Source organism: Aquarana catesbeiana, linkage group LG12, assembly GCF_042186555.1.
Source record: "Aquarana catesbeiana isolate 2022-GZ linkage group LG12, ASM4218655v1, whole genome shotgun sequence".
Classification (NCBI taxonomy): Eukaryota; Metazoa; Chordata; class Amphibia; order Anura; family Ranidae; genus Aquarana; species Aquarana catesbeiana.
In genome coordinates, this window is record NC_133335.1 from 187,205,123 (window position 1) to 187,225,542 (window position 20,420).

The 20,420-nt window shown below is 45.1% G+C and overlaps 1 protein-coding gene across 1 annotated transcript in view; it reads right to left on the minus strand.

The window, feature by feature from the left end:
- LOC141113284 (protein-glutamine gamma-glutamyltransferase 6-like) overlaps positions 1-20,420 on the minus strand; it is a 139,577-nt gene that overhangs the window by 17,292 nt on the left and 101,865 nt on the right. The window contains exon 10 of the mRNA XM_073606316.1: positions 279-629. Coding sequence (XP_073462417.1) covers positions 279-629 — 351 coding nt within the window. The remainder of the gene's footprint in view (positions 1-278; positions 630-20,420) is intronic.

Here is a 20,420-nt window from a genome sequence, read left to right on the forward strand (position 1 = left end):
ACGACATGACCCCTATTAGAAAGGGCACGATGTGCCCTTTATAAAGTGCGCATGCATGTCATCGGCGCATGTGCCGTAGTCATCGGCGCTCGGCTTTTTCGTAAATGTCTCCTAAACCATGGAGGTTTAAGAGATATTTCCAGCACCTACAGGTAAGCCTTAATATAGGCTTACCTGTAGGTAAAAGTGGTTGTACAGGGTGTACAACCACTTTAAGTATAACTGGAATCAAAGATATTTGTTAAGGAAAATAATTTTCCAATACATAATTATATTACCTTCTTTGGAAGACATTGAAATGGACACAGATTCCATCAACAACTTTGTCATTACTCTTCGAGTGTATCCAGTGATATTGGCATTAAGATTAACTGTTATTTTTTTGTCAGCTGACGCTCCATTTGACAGTACCAATGTGAGATCAATATCTTGGCCAAGCTCTGGAGTTTGAAATTCTTTGAACTTTCCAGTTATGTCCTGTGCGTAGACTGGTCTCACTCTGCTCATCCAGGCCACCTCATTTGATTCTTCAGTTAATTCTCTTATCTCTTCTTCACTGCTTTGCGTGTTTTGCCTTCCATATAAATTTATTAGGGCATTGTGGTACGCTTCTCTTTCAGCTGCGGTGCCTATTAGAAACATAAAACAAAATAATACATTTACACAAATATCTGAAACCAGCCACAGATGGCACAGCAGATGTAGTTATCAGAGTGTTTGTATTGCCTCTTAAAGAAATATGAAATAATTACTGCATTCTAAATAATGGAGAGGCCTTGATATGAGACAACAGAGATTATAAGTGAGATGTTTCTATCAATGGGACAACCTATGTTGCCTAGAAAATCGCCATTACAGAATGGACAATTCATTTTGTGTGTTTATTTTATGAGCGCTAAGGCTAATAAAGCCAAATGTAGTGTAGCACTGCCTCCGAAGGAGCTACTTGTATTTTCCCGGGTCTCCCCTCGTTTCAGCCCTGCAGCCAGGCACACAGTATTTCCCACAGCCAGGTGCACAACTTCTGCTCGTTACTCCAACGACCAGTCTAAGGGTTGTAGTGTTTTTTTGTTGTTTTATTTTAGTTTTGGAACTTGGATAGGAGAAGGGGTATAGTAAGATACTCCATTTGAAATATTCACACTTGAGGACAGCTTTCACAGTAGAACGGTGTACAGAAGGGAGCAAAGTACACTTGTTAATTGTTTTACTTCAAAGCAGAGATATAATATTTTTTTTTTTTTTTGTCCTATGCTGTAAGGAGGTGTTTTTCTTAGGAAAATGGCCGGAGACTCCAGACGTCCAAACTTTGAAGGGGGATATCGTTGTTATGGCAGCAGCTAGCTGCCATAACCCCGGTATCCCCGTTTTCGTGCGGCGGTCCGCTTTCTGATAAAAGTGGTCCCTGCGGTGGATTCGCCTAGAGATCACTTTTATTGGTGGCAGGAGAGGGGCCCCCCCCTCCCACCGTGATCTGGTGCCCTCTGCCGCTTAAAGGAGCTGTCGGTAGAGGCGGAGGCAATCGCGTCCATCTCCCTCCTGTGCCTAGAGACGAGTGAGGCTAAGATGGCGCCCATTCGTCTCCATGACACTGCTGGGCGGAATCGATGTCAAAACGTCACTTCCGCCCACGCCTCTTAAAGGCATATTTTTCTCAATGTCATTTTTTTAAATGACTTTTTTCTTTTTTTTTTTTTATTGCATTTTAGTGTAAATATGAGATCTGAGGTCTTTTTGACCCCAGATCTCATATTTAAGAAGTCCTGTCATGCTTTTTTCTGTTACAAGGGATGTTTACATTTTTTTTTTAAAACAGTGTAAAAATAAATAAAATAATGTAAAATAAATAATAATGAAATTTTTTTTTAAAAACCCCCCCGTCCCGACAAGCTCGTGCGCAGAAGCGAACGCATACGCGAGTAGCGCCCGCATATGAAAACGGTGGTCAAACCACACATGTGAGGTATCGCCGCAATCGTTAGAGCAAGAGCAATTTTGAAGCGTGACATGTTGGGTATCAATTTACTTGGTGTAACATTATATTTCACAATGTAAAAAAAATTGGGCTAACTTTACTGTTGTCTTATTTTTTTATTCAAAAAAGTTAATTTTTTCCAAAAAAGTGCGCTTATAAGACCGCTGCGCAAATACAGTTCAAAAAAAAGTATTGCAACGACCGCCATTTTATTCTCTAGGGTGTTAGAACCCCCAAACATTATATATGTTTTTTTTCTAAGTAATTTTCTAGCAAAAAAAACTGTTTTAAACATGTAAACACCTAAAATCCAAAACAAGGCTGGTCCTTAAGTGGTTAAAGGAGAATTGTACTAAAAAAAACGATTGGTTAAACCCACAAGTGCTTTTTATTACCACTACTATTCCTTAATATTGCCTTTTCGAATTTACATATGCAGAAATTTAGATATTGGATGAAAGGTTTAGCACTGGGAAACAGTTGTTGATAGATAAGTAGTGCATTATATATACAACTATATGGATCTGACCAAAATGAGGGACAAATGAAGGGGAATGAGGGACAGAGGGACATTGCTCCAAATGAGGGACCGTCCCTCGAAATCAGGGACAGTTTGGAGGTATGGCAGATGTCTAATATAAATACCAGCACCCAGCATGCTTAGGGGCACCACTCCCTGTAATTGGCTGAGAGGACATTCATTTTCATGCTACTGATCTGCATGGGTCGCTCCTGTTCACCCAGAACCTTCCAAAGCTGCCTGGATACAGAGAAGCCAATCACAGCAGCAGCACTGTGAGTCACATGGGATACCCTCATTGAACAATTGTGGATTTCCTGTTAAGCAGAAAAGCTGCTATGTTTTACCTAGCAATCTCCTGTTAAAGCGGTGGTCCACCCACCCCTGCAAAAATTAAAAGCCAGCAGCTACACATACTGTAGCTGATGACTATTAATAATAGGATACTTACCTGTCCTGGAGTCCAGCAATGTCGGCACCGCAGCTGATGTTTCCATCAGCTGTCGGGTGCTGCCGCCATTGCCGGTAAGGGAACCCGGCAGTGAAGCATTACAGCTTCACGGTGGATCCCTACTGTGCATGCACGAGGCACTGCTACACTCTCCTACTGGCCCAGCGGCAGGGGAAGGAGGAGGGAGCCAAGCTGCTGACGTAATTGGCCGTTGCCTGGTCTCCTGGAAGTGGGCAGGGTACCTGTCAAAGATAGTTCTGCTCATTTGTCTCCTGCCCCCCGATGCCACATTTGGCACCTTTCAGAGGGGGGGAGGAGACAAATGAGCAGAACTTCCACTTTTGGGTGGAACTCCGCTTTAAGCAGGAGACCACGCTATATTGAACTATCTACATCCTAGCACCTATCTAGGAGGGGGCTACAGTAGCAAACAGCTGCAAACATTTTCAAGTCCAGCCACAGATAACAGCATTGCACCAAACAGTTAGCTTTACATTTCTACTGCCCGCACCTTGTTTTCTGGTTAGTTGTTACAACACCTTCCTTTGCCACTTTCCCCATGCTCCTAGTTAGTCCTGTCAGGTTTTGTGGCAGGACTAACTAGGAAACATCTGGTCACTTTCCTACTGCTAAAGAGGGCTCATCTAGTTTGTCACTGACAACCAGTGTAAAAAAGTGGATAGGCGGTAGCACCTATTTAAAATTGTGTGGCATCTAGTCACTTGCCTCAATTAAGTCTCTCACCACAAAGTCGGGGGGGGGACGCTATTTGTAGATCACACCTTCATGACAGCCCCTACAGATCTCCACCTAGGGTTGCCACCTGTCCGGGATTCACCCGGACAGTCCGCAAACACATTTATAAACATGATTGAAATGTCCTTTATATGTAATAATAAAATCTTTATGGAAAACTGCTAGGGATGGTACAGATTTGTGGACGATGTGTTTGCAGTGTGGGGTGGCGACACTGGAACCCTATTATTGTTTGATCAATATCTGAATTATCTTATTCCTGGTTTGAAATTCAATATGGTATACAGTGGGAAAGAAATTTCCTTCCTGGACACTAGGGATGAGCTTTCTGTTCGGGTCGAACATTGGCTGTTCATCCGTTCGTCGAAAATTGAACATTATGGGCCGTTCGCACCAAATTCGAGCGGCGCGTAACAGCTCATAATGCACTTTGGGAGCGCAGTGCATTGCTGTATGATGATTGGCCACAGCATGCACCGTGGCCTGCATGCTTTTGGCCAATCACAGCGCTAGGGTTGCCACTTGTCCGGTTTTGACCCGACCCGAACAGTACGGGTTTAGGAGCCTGTGCCCGGGTTTCCCTCTGCCTCACACCCGGACACCATTTCCAAATGACAGGGGGTACCATGGGGCCTCCTTTTACGAGCCCCAGCACACAGGGGGACCCGGACAGCAGGGGGATCGGAGTAGCGGGCAGGGGGAGCAATTACAGAACAATCAAAACATAAGGGAGACAGAGGCGACAGGCAGCTGGTGGTGGTGTGGAAGTTTTTAATAAAATAAATGCTTAAAAACAATCCACTCACTCTTCATGTCACAGCTCTATACGTCAGTCTGTGAAGTCGGCTGTCCCATTCTCCCCTCCGATCCACGCTGCTGTTATCACTGAATCGCTGGAGGAAGCCAATGATACAGAGCCACGGGGAAACTGCAGTGAGCTGTCAGCCTGGGATGCTGTGACCAATCAGAGCGTTCCGGAGGCTTAACCACTCCTCCATCATCAGAGGCTGACAGTTCACATGAGTTTCCCGCAGCTCTCTCTCCCTTATGTTTTGACTCCTCTGTGTTTGCTCCCCCCCCCCCTCTGTATTTGATAACTCAACACACAGCCATTGATGTCTAAACTGCTGGCAACAAAAGTGAGTACACCCCTAAGTGAAAATCTCCAAATTAGGTCCAATTAGCCATTTTCCCTGCCCGGTGTCATGTGACTCGCTGGTGTTACAAGGTCTCAGGTGTGAATGGGAAGCAGGTGTGTTAAATTTTGTGTTATTGCTCTCACTCTCTCATACAGGTCACTGGAAGTTCAACATGGCACCTCATGGCAAAGAACTCTTTGAGGATCTGAAAAAAAGAATTGTTGCTCTACATAAAGATGGCCTAGGCTATAAGAAGATTGCCAAGACCCTGAAACTGAGCTGCAGCACGGTGGCCAAGACTTACAACGGTTTAACAGAACAGGTTTCACTCAGAACAAGCCTCTCCATGGTCGACCAAAGAAGTTGAGTGCACGTGCTCAGCGTCATATCCAGAGGTTGTCTTTGGGAAATAGACGTATGAGTGCTGCCAGCATTGCTGAAGAGGTTGAAGGGGTGGGGGGTCAGTCTGTCAGTGATCAGACCATATGCCACACACTGCATCAAATTGCTCTGCATGGCTGTCATCCCAGAAGGAAGCCTCTTCTAAAGCTGATGCACAAGAAAGCCAGCAGTTTGCTAAAGACAAGCAGACTAAGGACATAGATTACTGGAACCATGTCCTGTGATCTGATGAGACCAAGATAAACTTATTTGGTTCAAATAGTGTCAAGCGTGTGTGGCGGCAACCAGGTGAGGAGTACAAAGACAAGTGTATGTAGCCTGCAGTCAAGCATGGTGGTGGGAGTGTCATGGTCTGGGGCTGCATGAGTGCTGCCCGCACTGGGGAGCTACCATTTATTGAGGGAACCATGAATGCCAACATGTACTGTGACATACTGATGCAGAGCATGATCCCCTCCCTTTGGAGACTGGGCCGCAGGGCAGTATTCCAACATAACGACCCCAAACACACCTCCGAGATGACCACTGACTTGCTAAAGAAACTGAGGGTAAAGGTGATGGACTGGCCAAGCATGTCTCCAGGCCTAAACCCTATTGAGTATCTGTGGGGCATCCTCAAACAGAAGGTGGAGGAGCGCAAAGTCTCTAACATGTACCAGCTCTGTGATGTCGTCATGGAGGAGTGGAAGAGGACTTCAGTGGAAACCTGTGAAGCTCTGGTGAACTCCATGCCCAAGGGGGTTAAGGCAGTGCTGGAAAATAATTGTGGCCACACAAAATCTTTGGGCCAATTTGCACATTTTCACTTTTTCACAAGGGTGTACTCACTTTTGTTGCCAGCGGTTTTGACATTAATGGCTGTGTGCTGAGTTATTTTGAGGGGGGGAACAAATTTACACTGTTATACAAGCTGTACACTCACTACTTTACATTGTAGCAAAGTGTAATTTCTTCAGTGATGTCACATGAAAAGATATAATAAAATATTTACAAAAATGTGAGGGGTGTACTCACTTTTGTGAGATACTGTATATATCCACTGTATCCAGTTTAGCTAGATCTGACTGCAGTCCGTTCCTAGTGTACTGTTTCTAATATACTTCAGGTGGTGTACACAGTACACAGTACACAATACCCTAGTGCAGTTGCCACTACTTTTCTTGTGGTGTACACAGTACAAAATACATACAGTGCACCCATAGTTGCTATTAGACTTCTGGTGGTGTACACAATACCGTGCAACTATAGTGTAGTTGCTACTACTTTTCTGGTGGTGTACACAATACAGTACACCCATAGTGGTTATTACACTTCTGTTGGTGTACACAGTACCGTGCACCCATAGTGCAGTTGCTACTACTTTTCTGGTGGTGTACACAGTACACAATACATACAGTGCATCCATAGTCGCTATTAGACTTCTGGTGGTGTACACAATACCGTGCACCCATAGTGCAGTTGCTACTACTTTTCTGGTGGTGTACACAGTACACAATACAGTGTAGTGTGGTGTTGCAAAACAAAATCCCCATCATGTCCGGAAGGCCACCAAGAAGAGGCAGAGACTCACGGGCCACTAAAAGAGGGCAAGCAGGCTCTGTGTCTGACTGAACGAAGCTGTCATGGTTGTGCAGTAATCTTTGTCTCTCAGCTTACCTCTCCTCCATGTGGTCATCTTTAGAGGCCAGCCACTCTCACCTGGCTACTTAAATAATCTCTCCTCAAAGCATGGCTCCACCCCAGCCCCTATCAGGGAACTCTATATTAACCTGTGCACTGCAAGCCTGCCTTGCTGATCAAACTTTGTGTGTTTAGCTTCCGTGTGCATCTTGCTGTGTCTTCTACGTCTGATTCCAGTTACCGATCTTGGCTTGTTCTCGACTATCCCTGCCTGCTTGTGACCCTAACCTTTGGCGTGTTCTATGTTTATCCTTGTCTGCTAGTCGCCCCGACATTTGGCTTATTCCCCTACTATCTCTGTTCTCCTGTAGCCTACTGTGGGCGTGAGCTGGGAGACCCTGGGGGTCGCGACCTGGAACCAGTTGCAGCCCAGTCCCTCCTCACCACTAGAGGCCCTAATGAACACCTGCTGGCCCTTAGACACAGCGCCTTGGGGAATCTTACGCTCTAGCCCCTGTGGGATCTGTGTATTCCCCGTGATGCCACAGGGAAGTCCCGTCAAGTCACTGTGCGTCAGAGGGGGGCGGGGTCACCGGGTGGCCCCCCCCCCATTATTTATGAACCGTCAAAAGAGGAGAAGCGTCACACAGCGGGAGCCTCCCTCCATGCCACCATGGATGCAGAGCGGCCCGGAGAAGAAGATGAAGAGAAGAAGATGAAGAGAAGAAGATGAAGAGAAGAAGATGAAGAGAAGAGCGGGAGCCTCCCTCCATGCCATCATGGATGCAGAGCAGCCCGAGGAGAAGAAGGGAAGAAGACGCCGATGCCGCGGAGGAGATGCTGGACGAGAACACCGGAGGAAGAGCCAGAAGAACCAGAAGAACCAGAAGATGGAGGAAGAAACTGAAGGAAGATAGAAGAAGCATTTAAATAAAGGAATTGTCAAAAACTGTCTCTTATCATTTTTAACATTTTTGACAGTTTTTTAGTGAAATGGTAGGGGTACATTTGTACCCCCTTACCATTTCACACAGGGGGGAGGGCCGGGATCTGGGGGTCCCCTTGTTAAAGGGGGCTTCCAGATTCCGATAAGCCCCCCGCCCGCAGACCCCCACAACCACCGGCCAGGGTTGTGGGGATGAGGCCCTTGTCCTCATCAACATGGGGACAAGGTGTTTTGGGGTTCTACCCCAAAGCACCCTCCCAATGTTGAGGGCATGTGGCATGGTACAGTTCAGGAGGGGGGGCGCTCTCTCGTCCCCCCTCTTTTCCTGCAGCCTGCCAGGTTGCATGTTTGGATAAGGGTCTGGTATGGATTTTTGGAGGGACCCCACGCCGTTTTTTTTTTTTTTTTTTTTTTTTTTTTTTTGGCGCGAGGTTCCCCTTAAAATCCATACCAGACCTGAAGGGTCTGGTGTGGAATTTATGGGGACCCCCCACGTCATTTTTTTTTATTTTGGTTCGGGGTTCCACTGTGGGGAATTCCCATGCCGTTTTTATCAATGAACTTCTATGTGTATTGTCGGACCGCCAATGCATTAATAGCCGCGAGTAGTTTTAAATGACTTTTTTTCCTTTGAAATGTCATTTTGCTGTCAGACTGTTCTAAACACGGGAAACATGCGCCCCTTTACAGGCATACTATAGACACCCCCCAGGTACGAAATTTAAAGGGATATTACACTTTTATTGTTTCACTTTAAGCATTATTAAAATCACTGCTCCCGAAAAAACGTCCGTTTTTAAAACTTTTTTTTGCATTGATCCATGTCCCCTGGGACAGGACCCAGGTCCCCAAACACTTTTTATGACAATACCATGAATATAAGCCTTTAAAATTAGCACTTTTGATTTCTCCCATAGACTTTTAAAGGGTATTCCGCGGCATTCGAATTTGCCGCGAACACCCCAAATTGTTCGCTGTTCAGCGAACTTGTGAACAGCCGATGTTCGAGTCGAACATGAGTTTGACTCAAACTCGAAGCTCATTCCTACTCCTGAAGATGTTTCATCCTCTGCTCCCTCTGTGAAGGCAGGATGAGTTTTGAAACCTTACCCTTGTAGCGTGGATCAAAAAGGGTTGCCAGCCAGTAATGATTCCTTCTCTTTGATAGCGTGTATCCTGGGTTTCTTTACGCTGCATGGCCTTCCTGATTCTGCAAAGCCTGCGAACGTTTGCAGAGGCATTCGATTCTGAGTCCTCTGGGTCACTAAGAATCACATGATCCGTAACAACCTCCTCCCAGCCATGTACAACTCCTTGGGTTTCTGGGGACTGAAAACCATCCCATTGAAGACTGCTGCTGAATGTTATCCTCCACGTCCATGCTGACACAATCCTCCTCCTCCTCTTCTTCCTGTGTGTTTGGCGGGCCTGCAGGAATAATATCTGGATAAAGAGGGCCTTGAGAAGTAAGGAAGTCCTCCTCTTCCTCACACTGTTCTGCCTCAAGTGCCCTGTCCATTATTCCATGAAGCATGTTCTCCAACAGGAAGACAAGAGGGACAGTATCACTGATGCATGCATTGTCGCTGCTCACCATCCTTGCGGCCTCCTCAAATCGTGACAGGACAGTGCATGCATCCTTGATCAGTAGCCACTGGCGTTGCCAAAAAAAGCCAAGCTCCCCTGTCCTGGTGCCATACTCACACAGGTACTCATTTATGGCCCTCTGTTGCGTGTACAGCAGCTGCAGCATTGCCAACGTTGACTTCCACCTGGTGGACATGTCACAAATGAGGTGGCTGGTGAGCAGGTTGCATTCCCTTTGAATGTCAGCCAGCTGAGCACTGGCATTGTATGACCTTTGGAAATGACCACAGACTTTTCTGGCCTGCCTCAGGAGATCTTGTAAGCCTGGGTACCTGCTCAAGAACCGCTTCACCACCAAATTCAGGATGTGTGCCAAACATGGAACATTGGTCAAGTGTCCCTGTTGGAGGGCAGAGAGAAGGTTGGTACCATTGTCGCATACAACCATTCCTGGCTGAAGCTGGCATGGCGTCAACCACCTCTGAGCCTGCCCCTGCAGAGCTGACAGAATATCTGTCCCAGTTTGGCTCCTGTCCCATAAGCAGTGGTTTAACCTTAAACTACGTAGAGGGTTCTTTACTGTAAGAGCATCAAGGATGTGGAATTCCCTTCCACAGGCGGTGGTCTCAGCAGGAGGCATCGATAGTTTCAAGAAACTATTAGATAAGCACCTGAACGACCGCAACATATATACAATGTAATACTGACATATAATCACACAAATAGGTTGGACTTGATGGACTTGTGTCTTTTTTCAACCTCACCTACTATGTACCTATGTAACTCATGCACCGCATGGCATCTTTTTGCCTGAGTGCTTGCGTAGCCCCTTGAATGCTTACGGAGCACCGCTGGTTGAGAGAACAAATCTGCAGAAGAGGCCATAGAGGAAGAAGAGGAGGGGGTTGAGGAGAGAGCTGTGGCAGAATCACAACTAGCATTTTGGAGGGGTGGTGGTGGAACAAGCTCCAACAATACAGAACCTGTCCTGCATCCTTCCCAGCTGCCAGCAGAGTTACCCAGTGCGCTGTGAAGGAAAGGTAACATCCCTGCCCATGCCTGCTAGACCATAAGTCTGCAGTAATATACACCTTACTGCTGACCGCCCTGTCCAACAAGACAAAAACATTGCCTTCCACATGCCAGTAAAGAGCTGGAATGGCCTTCCATGAAAAATAATGGCGTTTTGGAACCTTCAACTGAGGTACAGCACCTTCTACAAATTCACAAAAGGGGGCAGAGTCTACCAGCTGAAAAGGCAGTAGTTGCAGTGCTAGCAATTTGTCCCAGCTGGCATTCAAGCTAGCATTCAGACTATGCACATGGATGGCTGGGACCGAATTTCTTTTTATGGTTTAGCAACTGGGGTAGGGAAATTTGCCTGCTAAAATCAGATGGTGGTGTACTGCTAGCAGATTGGTTGTAAGTACTTGGGACACCTATTGCTATACCTTCAATCCTCTCAGTGCAGGTTTTCGAGAGGACTGGAGTAGGGTTGGAGATCCCAGATGAGGAGCAAGGAGAAGTCCGCCTTTTTCTTTGTGGTTCTACGGACTTGTTACCTTATGAGTTTATGTGAAATCTACATTAATAGCTGTAAAATATTGGAATTATGAATATATTTAATTTATATTTAATTATTTATATTTATATATTTAATTTATTTATATTTAATGAATATATTTAATTTAGCTTTTATCTATGTAGTGAGGAACATATTATCTTCACAGTAATCTCTGGTAGACCAGAGGCTTGTGACCAGTCGGTTCCATAGGCTTGTGTATACAAACAATGGGATCCAAACCTCATTGTTTTACACATACTCACTTCAAAGGATCCCATGCTGGGATATGCAATGAAGGGAGGCCAACCCATATCCAATACTTAACTTCCCGAGAGAATTCAAGTTAAGCTCCTGCTTAGAATAGTCACAAGGATTTGCATTAAAGGGGGCTGACTTATGCAAAGTATAGGGATTGGAGATGTAGCCACTCCTTAACCAGGAATAAGGAAGCTCACCAATCAGACCCATGCTATGCCAACCAATGAGGCATCAGCATGTAATGATATAGACTAGACGGTAGGGAAACACACACTTTTATAGGACAGCAACCATCAGAATGGAACCTTGGTGCAAAGGGTAATTATGGGAAAGGTCTGCATTTTACTTGTAACTAAATATGTTTGCAGATTAATGTTTTCAGGAATATACTCTGTATTTCTTCATGTAATTCTCTTATTTTAACCTAATATTTTCTTCCTTGGTGTAGACTATAGATAGATGGTTGTGTATTAGATAGACTTTCAACTACTCACCAATAAATGTTGTTATTGTGTTAAAGCTTTCACTCATGGTCAAAGAACTCTCATTTAACCCAAATAATTTCTGAGAGATATTAAATCTCAAATATAGTATACGGGGAAAAGACTGCATGGGAGGTCATCATATGTCTGGTCAAGCATGTGGTGCCCAAGCGGCTGCTGTTGTGGCCATGCTTGATCCACTTCAGACATAGGTTGCAAACAGCACGTGCGATCTGCTGCACACGTGTCCAAAAAGGCCCACACCAAGGAACTTTTCAAAATCAGCGGGGAGTCGGCAGCGCCCTGCACCTGCAGAGCTCTGCGGTGTTATGCAGTAGGGTGGCTGCCCTTAAGCTGCCCCTAGAGGACATCCTGCTTCGTTGGAGTTGTGCCTCCTCCTCCTCCTCTATTCTATCAGGCACCCAAGTAGAGTCAGTGACCTCATCATCCCCTCCCTCCTCGTCACTGGAGCAAACTTGGCACTATGCTGCAGCTGGGGGAACATGACTGTCAGTTTCTTGTCCTTCTTGGGCACCCCCTCTCTCTAGGCTTATGTTACTCCCTTCCTCAACCTGGGAGCCAACATTGGAGCCTTCAAATCGCTGCGCATCCTCCAGCAGCATGTACCCAACACTGTGGTCGAATAGTTCGGGGGACTCCTCTGTGCATGATGGTTGGGCTACGGAAGGAGTGACTGTGGACAAGGAGCCGTTGGAATAGACCGCTTTGGCAGCTGCATAGGAAGAAAAACTACTCTGAGCCTGGGTGACAGAGGATGAGGAGGATGAGGACGGCTTTGTTATCCACTCCACCAACTCTTCTGCATGTTCTGGCTCAATAACACAGCCAGCAGCAGAAAAAGGACAAGTGTGCCCCACAGCCACTGGCAGAGGATGCACCATGTCCATGACCAGCACTGTTGACTGTAGACACAGAGCCTGCTTGCCCTCTTTTAGTGGGCTGTGAGCATCTGCCTCTCCTTGGTGGCCTTCTGGACATGATGTATATTTTGTTTTGCACTACACTGTATTGTGTACACCACCAGAAAGGTAGTAGCAACTACACTACGGCTGCACTGTATTGTAATTACAATTTTTGATCTACCACCACTGCCTAAAGCCCAATTTTTTCTGCCCCTGTTTAACAGGGGCACGTAATTACAAATTTTGATCTAATATTTCACAGCAGGGCCTGTTCCTGCGCTCAACAAAAGTATCTGTGAGGCTTTACAGTGTTGTGCCGCCACCACCACCGCCTAAGGCCCAATTTTTCTGCCACTGTTTAGCAGGAGCATGCAATTACAATTCTTGATATAATATTTCACAGCAGGGCCCGTTCCAGCGCCCACCAAGAGTAACTGTGAGGGCTTACAGTGTTCTGGTACCACCAACACCTAAGGCCCAATTTTCCGCAGAGTGTATAGGGCAGGCCGTATAGGGTATACAGGCGGTCCCCTATTTTTAAACATCCGACTTACAAACAACTCCTACTTACAAACGGAGGGAGACAACGGGAAGTGAGAGGAAATCTACGCCTAGGAAGGGAAATTCTATCCTATAAGAGTTAATATGGGAAAAAGGTATCTCCACTGATGCTTTATCACCAATCCTTGTTTCCCTAATAAGCCAAAATATTCAAAAATCCAATTGCCATTGGGACAGAAAGTGAGGTGAAATCTTCTGAACAGGGGCACAAACAGCAAAAAAAAAAATGTTACAGGGGTGATAACCCTGCCCTGTATTATCCAAAAAGCTTGAAAATAGATTTTTGGGCTGGAGCTATACTTAAAAAATGTACCTGTTCCAAATTACAAACAGATTCAACCTAACAACAAACCAACAGTCCCTATCTTGTTTGTAAGCCGGGGACTGCCTGTATACTGCTGTTCAGAGTATATAGGGCCTGGGGTCCCCGCGTTTTTTTTATTTTTTGGGTTCCCCTTAATATCCATACCATACCCAATGGGCCCGGTAATGGTCTGGGGGGGGGGCAACATTACATTACAGCCGCAAGCAGTTTTAAATGACTTTTTTTTCCTTTAGAAATTTCATTTTGTGCAGGGACTGTTCTAAACACAGGAAAAATGTGCCACTTTACAGGCATACTATAGACACCCCCAGGCACGATATTTAAAGGAATATTACACTTTTATTGTTTCACTTTAAGCATTATTGAAATCACTGCTCCCGAAAAAACTGACATTTTTAAAACTTTTTTTTGCCTTGATACATGTCCCCTGGTGCAGGACCCGGGTCCCCAAACACTTTTTTTGACAATAACTTGCATATTAGACTTTAAAATTAGCACTTATGATTTTTCACGTTTTGAGTCCCATAGACTTTAATGGGGTTCGCGTGTTTGCTCAAATTTTTGGTCTGTTCGCATGTTCTGGCCGCCAACCTGAACCGGGGGGTGTTCGTCTCATCCCTACTAGACACCATGTTGAAAATCAACCAGATGAAAATTTATAGCGATCTCTGTGTTAAAAGTACAGATCGCAACCAATTGTTACATGTTGACAATTTTCACCCTCAATCTGTTTTTAATTCTATCCCTAAAAGCCAACTAATGAGGGTTCAGAGAATAGTTAGTGATCCGCAACGTCGTGAAGAGAGATTAAAAGAAATGGAAACTAAATTAATCAACAAAAATTATCCTGAAGCATCAATAAAAAATGAACGTTTAAATTTAAATAAGATTAGTACAAATAAAAAACACACTAAAAGGATACCTTTTGTTGCACAATTCCATCCGTTTTCACATATTGTGTTCAATATAATTAAGAAACACTGGAATTAATTGAGGGAAAGTTATCCCATGTAGCCTGGGGACAGGTAGCAGGTACAAAAGCTTCCTGGGATAAGCAGGCTTTCAGGCACAGATACCAGAACAAGTGAAGTAGTGACAAACAGTGAAGTGTTTAATGGTGATATTTACAAGTTTATAGAGGTGCTGTACAGTCTTCAGATAAAAAAACAAACCGAACAAAATAGCCAAACAAAAACCTAGCCATGTCTCGGCTCTAACTATACACTATGCAGGCCCTAACTACCAGACTGAGCAAGCCTACCGCTTGTCAGTTTCCACATAAACTGCCTAACAACTTTTTACCAACCTTTTTACTCACAGACCAGCGTTGTCTGTGTTTCCCAGGCAGAGAGCAAAGGCTGTCTGCTCAGGTGAGCTTAAGTTAGTCTGGGGAAGAGGACCAAGACCCAAACTGGATCATGGATCAGAGATTCCTGAATGTGTACAAGAGGAGCCTGGGAGATGTATAAACCCCGACCAGGACTTTTCCTGGCTCTCTGGGACACTCTGCTACATATCCCCCCTTGTTTCAACCCCAGGGTTGGAACACCTGTGGCCCAACAGGAGTGAACACGGGACAGGGCATCTACATTCCCCATCTCAACACCTGGCCTGTGTTTTACAGTGAAGGAGTAATCCTGTAGAGCCCAAAACCACCGGTTCACCCATCTATTAGTCTCCTTCTTTTAGGCCATCCATTTCAGGGGAGCATGGTCAGTTATTAAGTCAAACTGGCATCCTAACAAATAGTACCTGAGCGTGTCTACGGCCCACTTTATGGCTAAACATTCCTTTTCAATGACTGCATAGTTTTTCTCATGGTCATTGAGCTTTCTGCTTAGGTACACCACAGGGTGTTCTTCCCCACTGTGTACCTGTGATCGTACTGCCCCAATACCAACATCAGATGCATCCGTCTGAACCAAAAAATCTTTGGAGAAATCGGGGGAGTACAATACTGGCTTTGCACAAAGAGCCTTCTTAAGGACTTGGAAAGATTCCTCTGCTACTGAGGACCATTTCACCATTACAGAGTCTTTCCCTTTCATAAGGTCTGTCAGTCGGGCAGCTATAGTTGCAGGCTCTGACCTGCTTCTTGTTTGCAGGATCTGGCCACTCCTGGATGGCTTCTATTTTCACTTGAGGTTTTATGACACCGCAGCCAATAGTGTAGCCCAAATACTTGGCTTCCTCTAGACCAATGGCACATTTTTTTGGATTTGCCGTAAAACCTTCTTTGAAGAGGGAATCAAGGACAGCCTGGGCACAGGGCAAGTGAGACTCCCAGTAAGTGCTATGTACCACTATGTCATCTAGATAGGCTGCTGCACATAGTCGGTGGGGTCATAGGGTCCTGTCCATGGCTCTCTGAAAAGTTGCGGGGGCATTTTGCAACCCAAAAGGCATTTTTTTATATTGAAAGGAACCCTCCGGGGTCACAAATGCAGTCTTCTCTTTGGCGCTACCAGTCAGGGGTATTTACCAATAACCTTTTGTCAAGTCCAAAGTGGTCAGATAGCGAGCCTTGCCAAGTCGGTCAATAAGTTTGTCTACTCTGGGCATTGGGTACGCGTCAAACTTTGTCACTGCATTAAGCTTCCTGAAGTCGTTACAGAACCTCCAAGTGCCATCCTGTTTTGGGACTAACACGATGGGGCTAGACCAGTCACTATTGGATTCCTCAATGACATCTAGCTCCAACATTCTTTTAACTTCATCGCTGATGTCCTTTCTCCTCGCTTCAGGAATTCGGTACGGTTTGAGCTTGACACGGACCCCAGGTTCAGTGACAATATCATCCTGAACTGCTGAAGTCGTGCCAGGTAACTCTGAAAATTTCTCTCTATTCCTTATCAGGAACTCTCTAGCTTCTTGTTTTTGGGAATATGACAGGGTGTCTAGAATCGTGACCTCAGGGATCAGAGGGAACTCAGTACCCTTAGGCGTTATCGGGAGGGACCTCGCAGTTAATGCCAGGCTATCCTTCCAGGGCTTTAACAGGTTTATGTGGTAAATCTGTTCAGGCTTCCTTTTTCCTGGTTGATATACCTTGTAATTGACCTCCCCAACTCTTTCAATTACTTCAAAGGGACCCTGCCACTTAGCCAGGAACTTGCTCTCAACAGTGGGAACTAACACCAGGAAGGTGAAAAAATGTAGCTCATAGTGGACAAACATATGAAGTATTAAATTAATAATAACAAAATAAAGTCCTTAAGGAACAGTCCTTAAACTTAGTGCAAGACAATCACTGTGTGACAAATCATAAAGTCTAGAACGTAGTGTTGAAATAACAAAGTGTCAGACTGTGCCAGAACACAGAGGCAACCACTCAAGGGTGATGGATATCCAAAAAGGCTGACAAGGAAGATGTAAATCCGTGGGTGAGACCAGCATCAAAAGTAAACAGCATCAATGGGTAAGTAATAGATGGATACTCTTACCAGATCTGATGAACTCCCCTGTCAGCGAAATGGAGTCAAACAGGCAATGTGCCCGACCGGGCGGTTGAGGGTATATCCAGCCCATTGAAACTTCCAGGGTGGACTCCACTGAACCTCCAAGGATCGTCAGGGTAGGTCGGCACAGTTGGAACTCCAATTTGGAAACTTGGAAGTAAGCTAAACCACACAAGGCCAAAGCTGGATAGTCGCTCCCATCAAAGTAATATGTGGAGAGAAAAATAAGGCCTGGCTGGTATCTGTAGGATCACACAGGAGAATCTGTGTAGCAGCCCCCACGGGAGCGACTATCTAGCTTTGGCCTTGTGGACTTCCTCAGGCTCCTCCAGCTCTCCTGCCATAACTGAGAAAGGAACCCCCGGGGAGCCCTGAGAAGAGTCCCCTGAACCCACAGTGTCAGTAGTGGCCAGGAGTTCTGGCTCTGCCACTAAGTCAGCTACTGCGACCGGGTCGGGACAATCCCACAGTTTCCAAAACTTAGGGAAGTCCCAAGTGGGGCACAAGCCCGACCGGATGGGCCATAGTACCAAAGCCAGTTTCAAACTGAACAGTGGCTATAGGATACTCCCCATGTACACAGATCACAGCAACTTTTTTAGCATGAAAATTCACAGTTTGAACCATCTCAGCTGTAACCAAAGTCACTAGACTTCCAGAGTCCAGCAAGGCCGTAATAGGCTTATTATTAACAGTCATTTGGCACATGAGTTTTCCCATATTTGGCGCTGCAGCATATGAAACAGCAGCAAACATAGACTGCCTTCTAATAGATCACACTGCATTGGTTCATCTGTCAATGAACAGTTTGCTGCAACATGTCCCAGTTCTTGGCAATGAAAACACCTGATGTTTCCCCAGTTTGGTTTGCTGACAGGCAGTGGCTTCCCTTGTTTGGGACGCCAAACTTCAGTCCTGGCACCAAAAATCCCCTATTTCCTTGCCATGCTTACCACCCACTTCCCCTGGAACAGTCTTACCGGTTGCCTGAGGAGACCATGGCCTTGGGTGGAAAGTCCGTGCGGCTGTAGGGGTGGTGACCAGGCTCTCTGCAGCAAAGTACCTTTCAATGAGTTCCACCAGGTTGTCCGCCGAGTTGGGGTCTCCTTGGCTCACTCACTTCTGCAGGGGAATTGGTAGTGACCACAGGAACCGGTCCATGACCACACGCTCCACTATTTGTGGCCCAGACAGGGACTCTGTCTGTAGCCATTTCCTCACCAGATGAATTAGGTCGAACATCTGCGATCTTGGGGGCCTCTCGTCTCGAAAGAACCAGCTGTGGACTCGCTGTGCTCGAATGGCCAAGGTGACACCAAGTCGTGCCAGGATTTGCCGCTTGACCTTTTCATAGTATCCCGCTTTTGCTCACTCCAAATCATAGTAGGCCTTCTGCGATTTTCCAGAAAGCAAGGGGGCGACCTGTCCTGCCCACTGGGTTTTAGGCCAACCTTCCCTCTCAGCGGTCCGTTCAAACGTTAGCAGAAAAGCCTCTGGATCATCTGCAGTCATCTTAGAAAGAAAGTGACCCACATGGATGGCTGAGGGCTTGTCTCCAACATCATCAACTTTAGCAGGTGACCACTGTGCTAGCGTCTCCACAACCTCAGTCAAAGTTTTCCTATCCGCTTTTGCATCAGTGGCTAGCTGTTCAAACAGCCTCTGCGATTGCTCCTGTGCGATAGCATTGGCTTGCTTTAGTGCATCGTTTGTTTGCTGCTGCGCAGGGTTGGATAACACCAATTGTTTTAGGATTTCCTCCATGTTTAGTCACTCTAGGTACTGGCCTTTTAGGTAGTAACTTACTACAGCTGGTCGCAGCCTCCACCATATGTAACCTGGGGGACAGGTACAAAAGCTTCCTGGGATAAGCAGGCTTTCAAGCACAGATACCAGAACAAGTGAAGTAGTGACAAACAGTGAAGTGTTTAATGGTGATATTTACAAGTTTACAGAGGTGCTGTACAGTGTTCAGATAAAAAAACAAACTGAACAAAATAGCCAAACAAAACCCTAGCCATGTCTCGGCTCTAACTATACACTATGCAGGCCCTAACTACCAGGCTGAGCAAGCCTACCGCTTGTCAGTTTCCACATAAACTGCTTAACAGCTTTTTACCAACCTTTTTGCTCTCACAGACCAGCGTTGTCTGTGTTTCCCAGGCAGAGAGCAAAGGCTGTCTGCTCAGGTGAGCTTAAATTAGTCTGGGGAAGAGGACCAAGACCCGAACTGGGTCATGGATCAGAGATTCCTGAATGTGTACGAGAGTAGCCTGGGAGACGTATAAACCCCAAACAGAACTTTTCCTGGCTCTCTCTGGGACGCTCTGCTACACCCACCATAGAATAATTTTGGAATTTACCATTACTCCATATAGAAAGGGTAGGACTTTGAGAGATCGATTGGTAAGATCCGATCAATTTTCCCCTCTTATTCCCAGGATAACTTTTCTGGAAGCAAAAAATTTGGGATCATTTCCATGTCTATCATGTATCCAATGTAATTCCATGATAAAGGGAAAGAGTATATCACACCCACTTAAAGGCTTTGATATTCCAATCAAGGGCCACTACACCTGCCAATCATCATATGTGATTTATGTCATAAAATGTCCATGTGGATTATTATATATTGGAGAAACAACCCAAAAGGTTAAAGATCGTATAAACAGACATAGATATTCAATTATAGATAAATTAATACAATTACCACTAGCTAGACACTTTATAGAGAAGGGGCATACAACTTCCCAGTTAAAATAAATGGTGTTGGAAGGTATTAACAAAAATAGGAGAGGAGGTGATCGTGAACTCATTTTAAGAAAACATGAAGCTCATTAGATACATTTTTTTAATACTATTACTCCAAAAGGTTTAAATACAGATTTGGATCTTTATCTATTTGTATGATTTATAATGCATTATCTATAAAAGTTTTTTACAGTATCCTTTTGAATATTTAGATTATGATGTCTTTATATGTATATATTTTTTCTACAGAATGACAATGTGATGGTTCCTGAGTGAATAATGAGATGAGTTTCTACATGGTTAACCATTTGTGTATCAGTATGTGAAATCATTAATGAACGAAGGAATACAATTGTACTAATGAGCAATTAACCATAGATTGATTCCATATGTGACTTTTTTGGGAAAATGTTAAATTGCAATGTCTGTGATCAAAATGTTAGATGTGTTCTGATCTGAGGAAGGGCGTAAGCATGTAAGCCCATAATGAAAATCTTTTTGAACACTTTCTGAGATGTAATTTTACAAATCTCTGAACAAATAAACAGAGTTTTTAAGTGCAGCAATCCTCTGGACTCTTTGCTTATATGTATGGTCAGTGGGAAGACCAGATTGCTTTGCACTAACTGCAGACCGGGTGCAGCTTTCCTCAACCACATTGAAGAGATTTTATATATATAATATATATATACTCTGCATCCA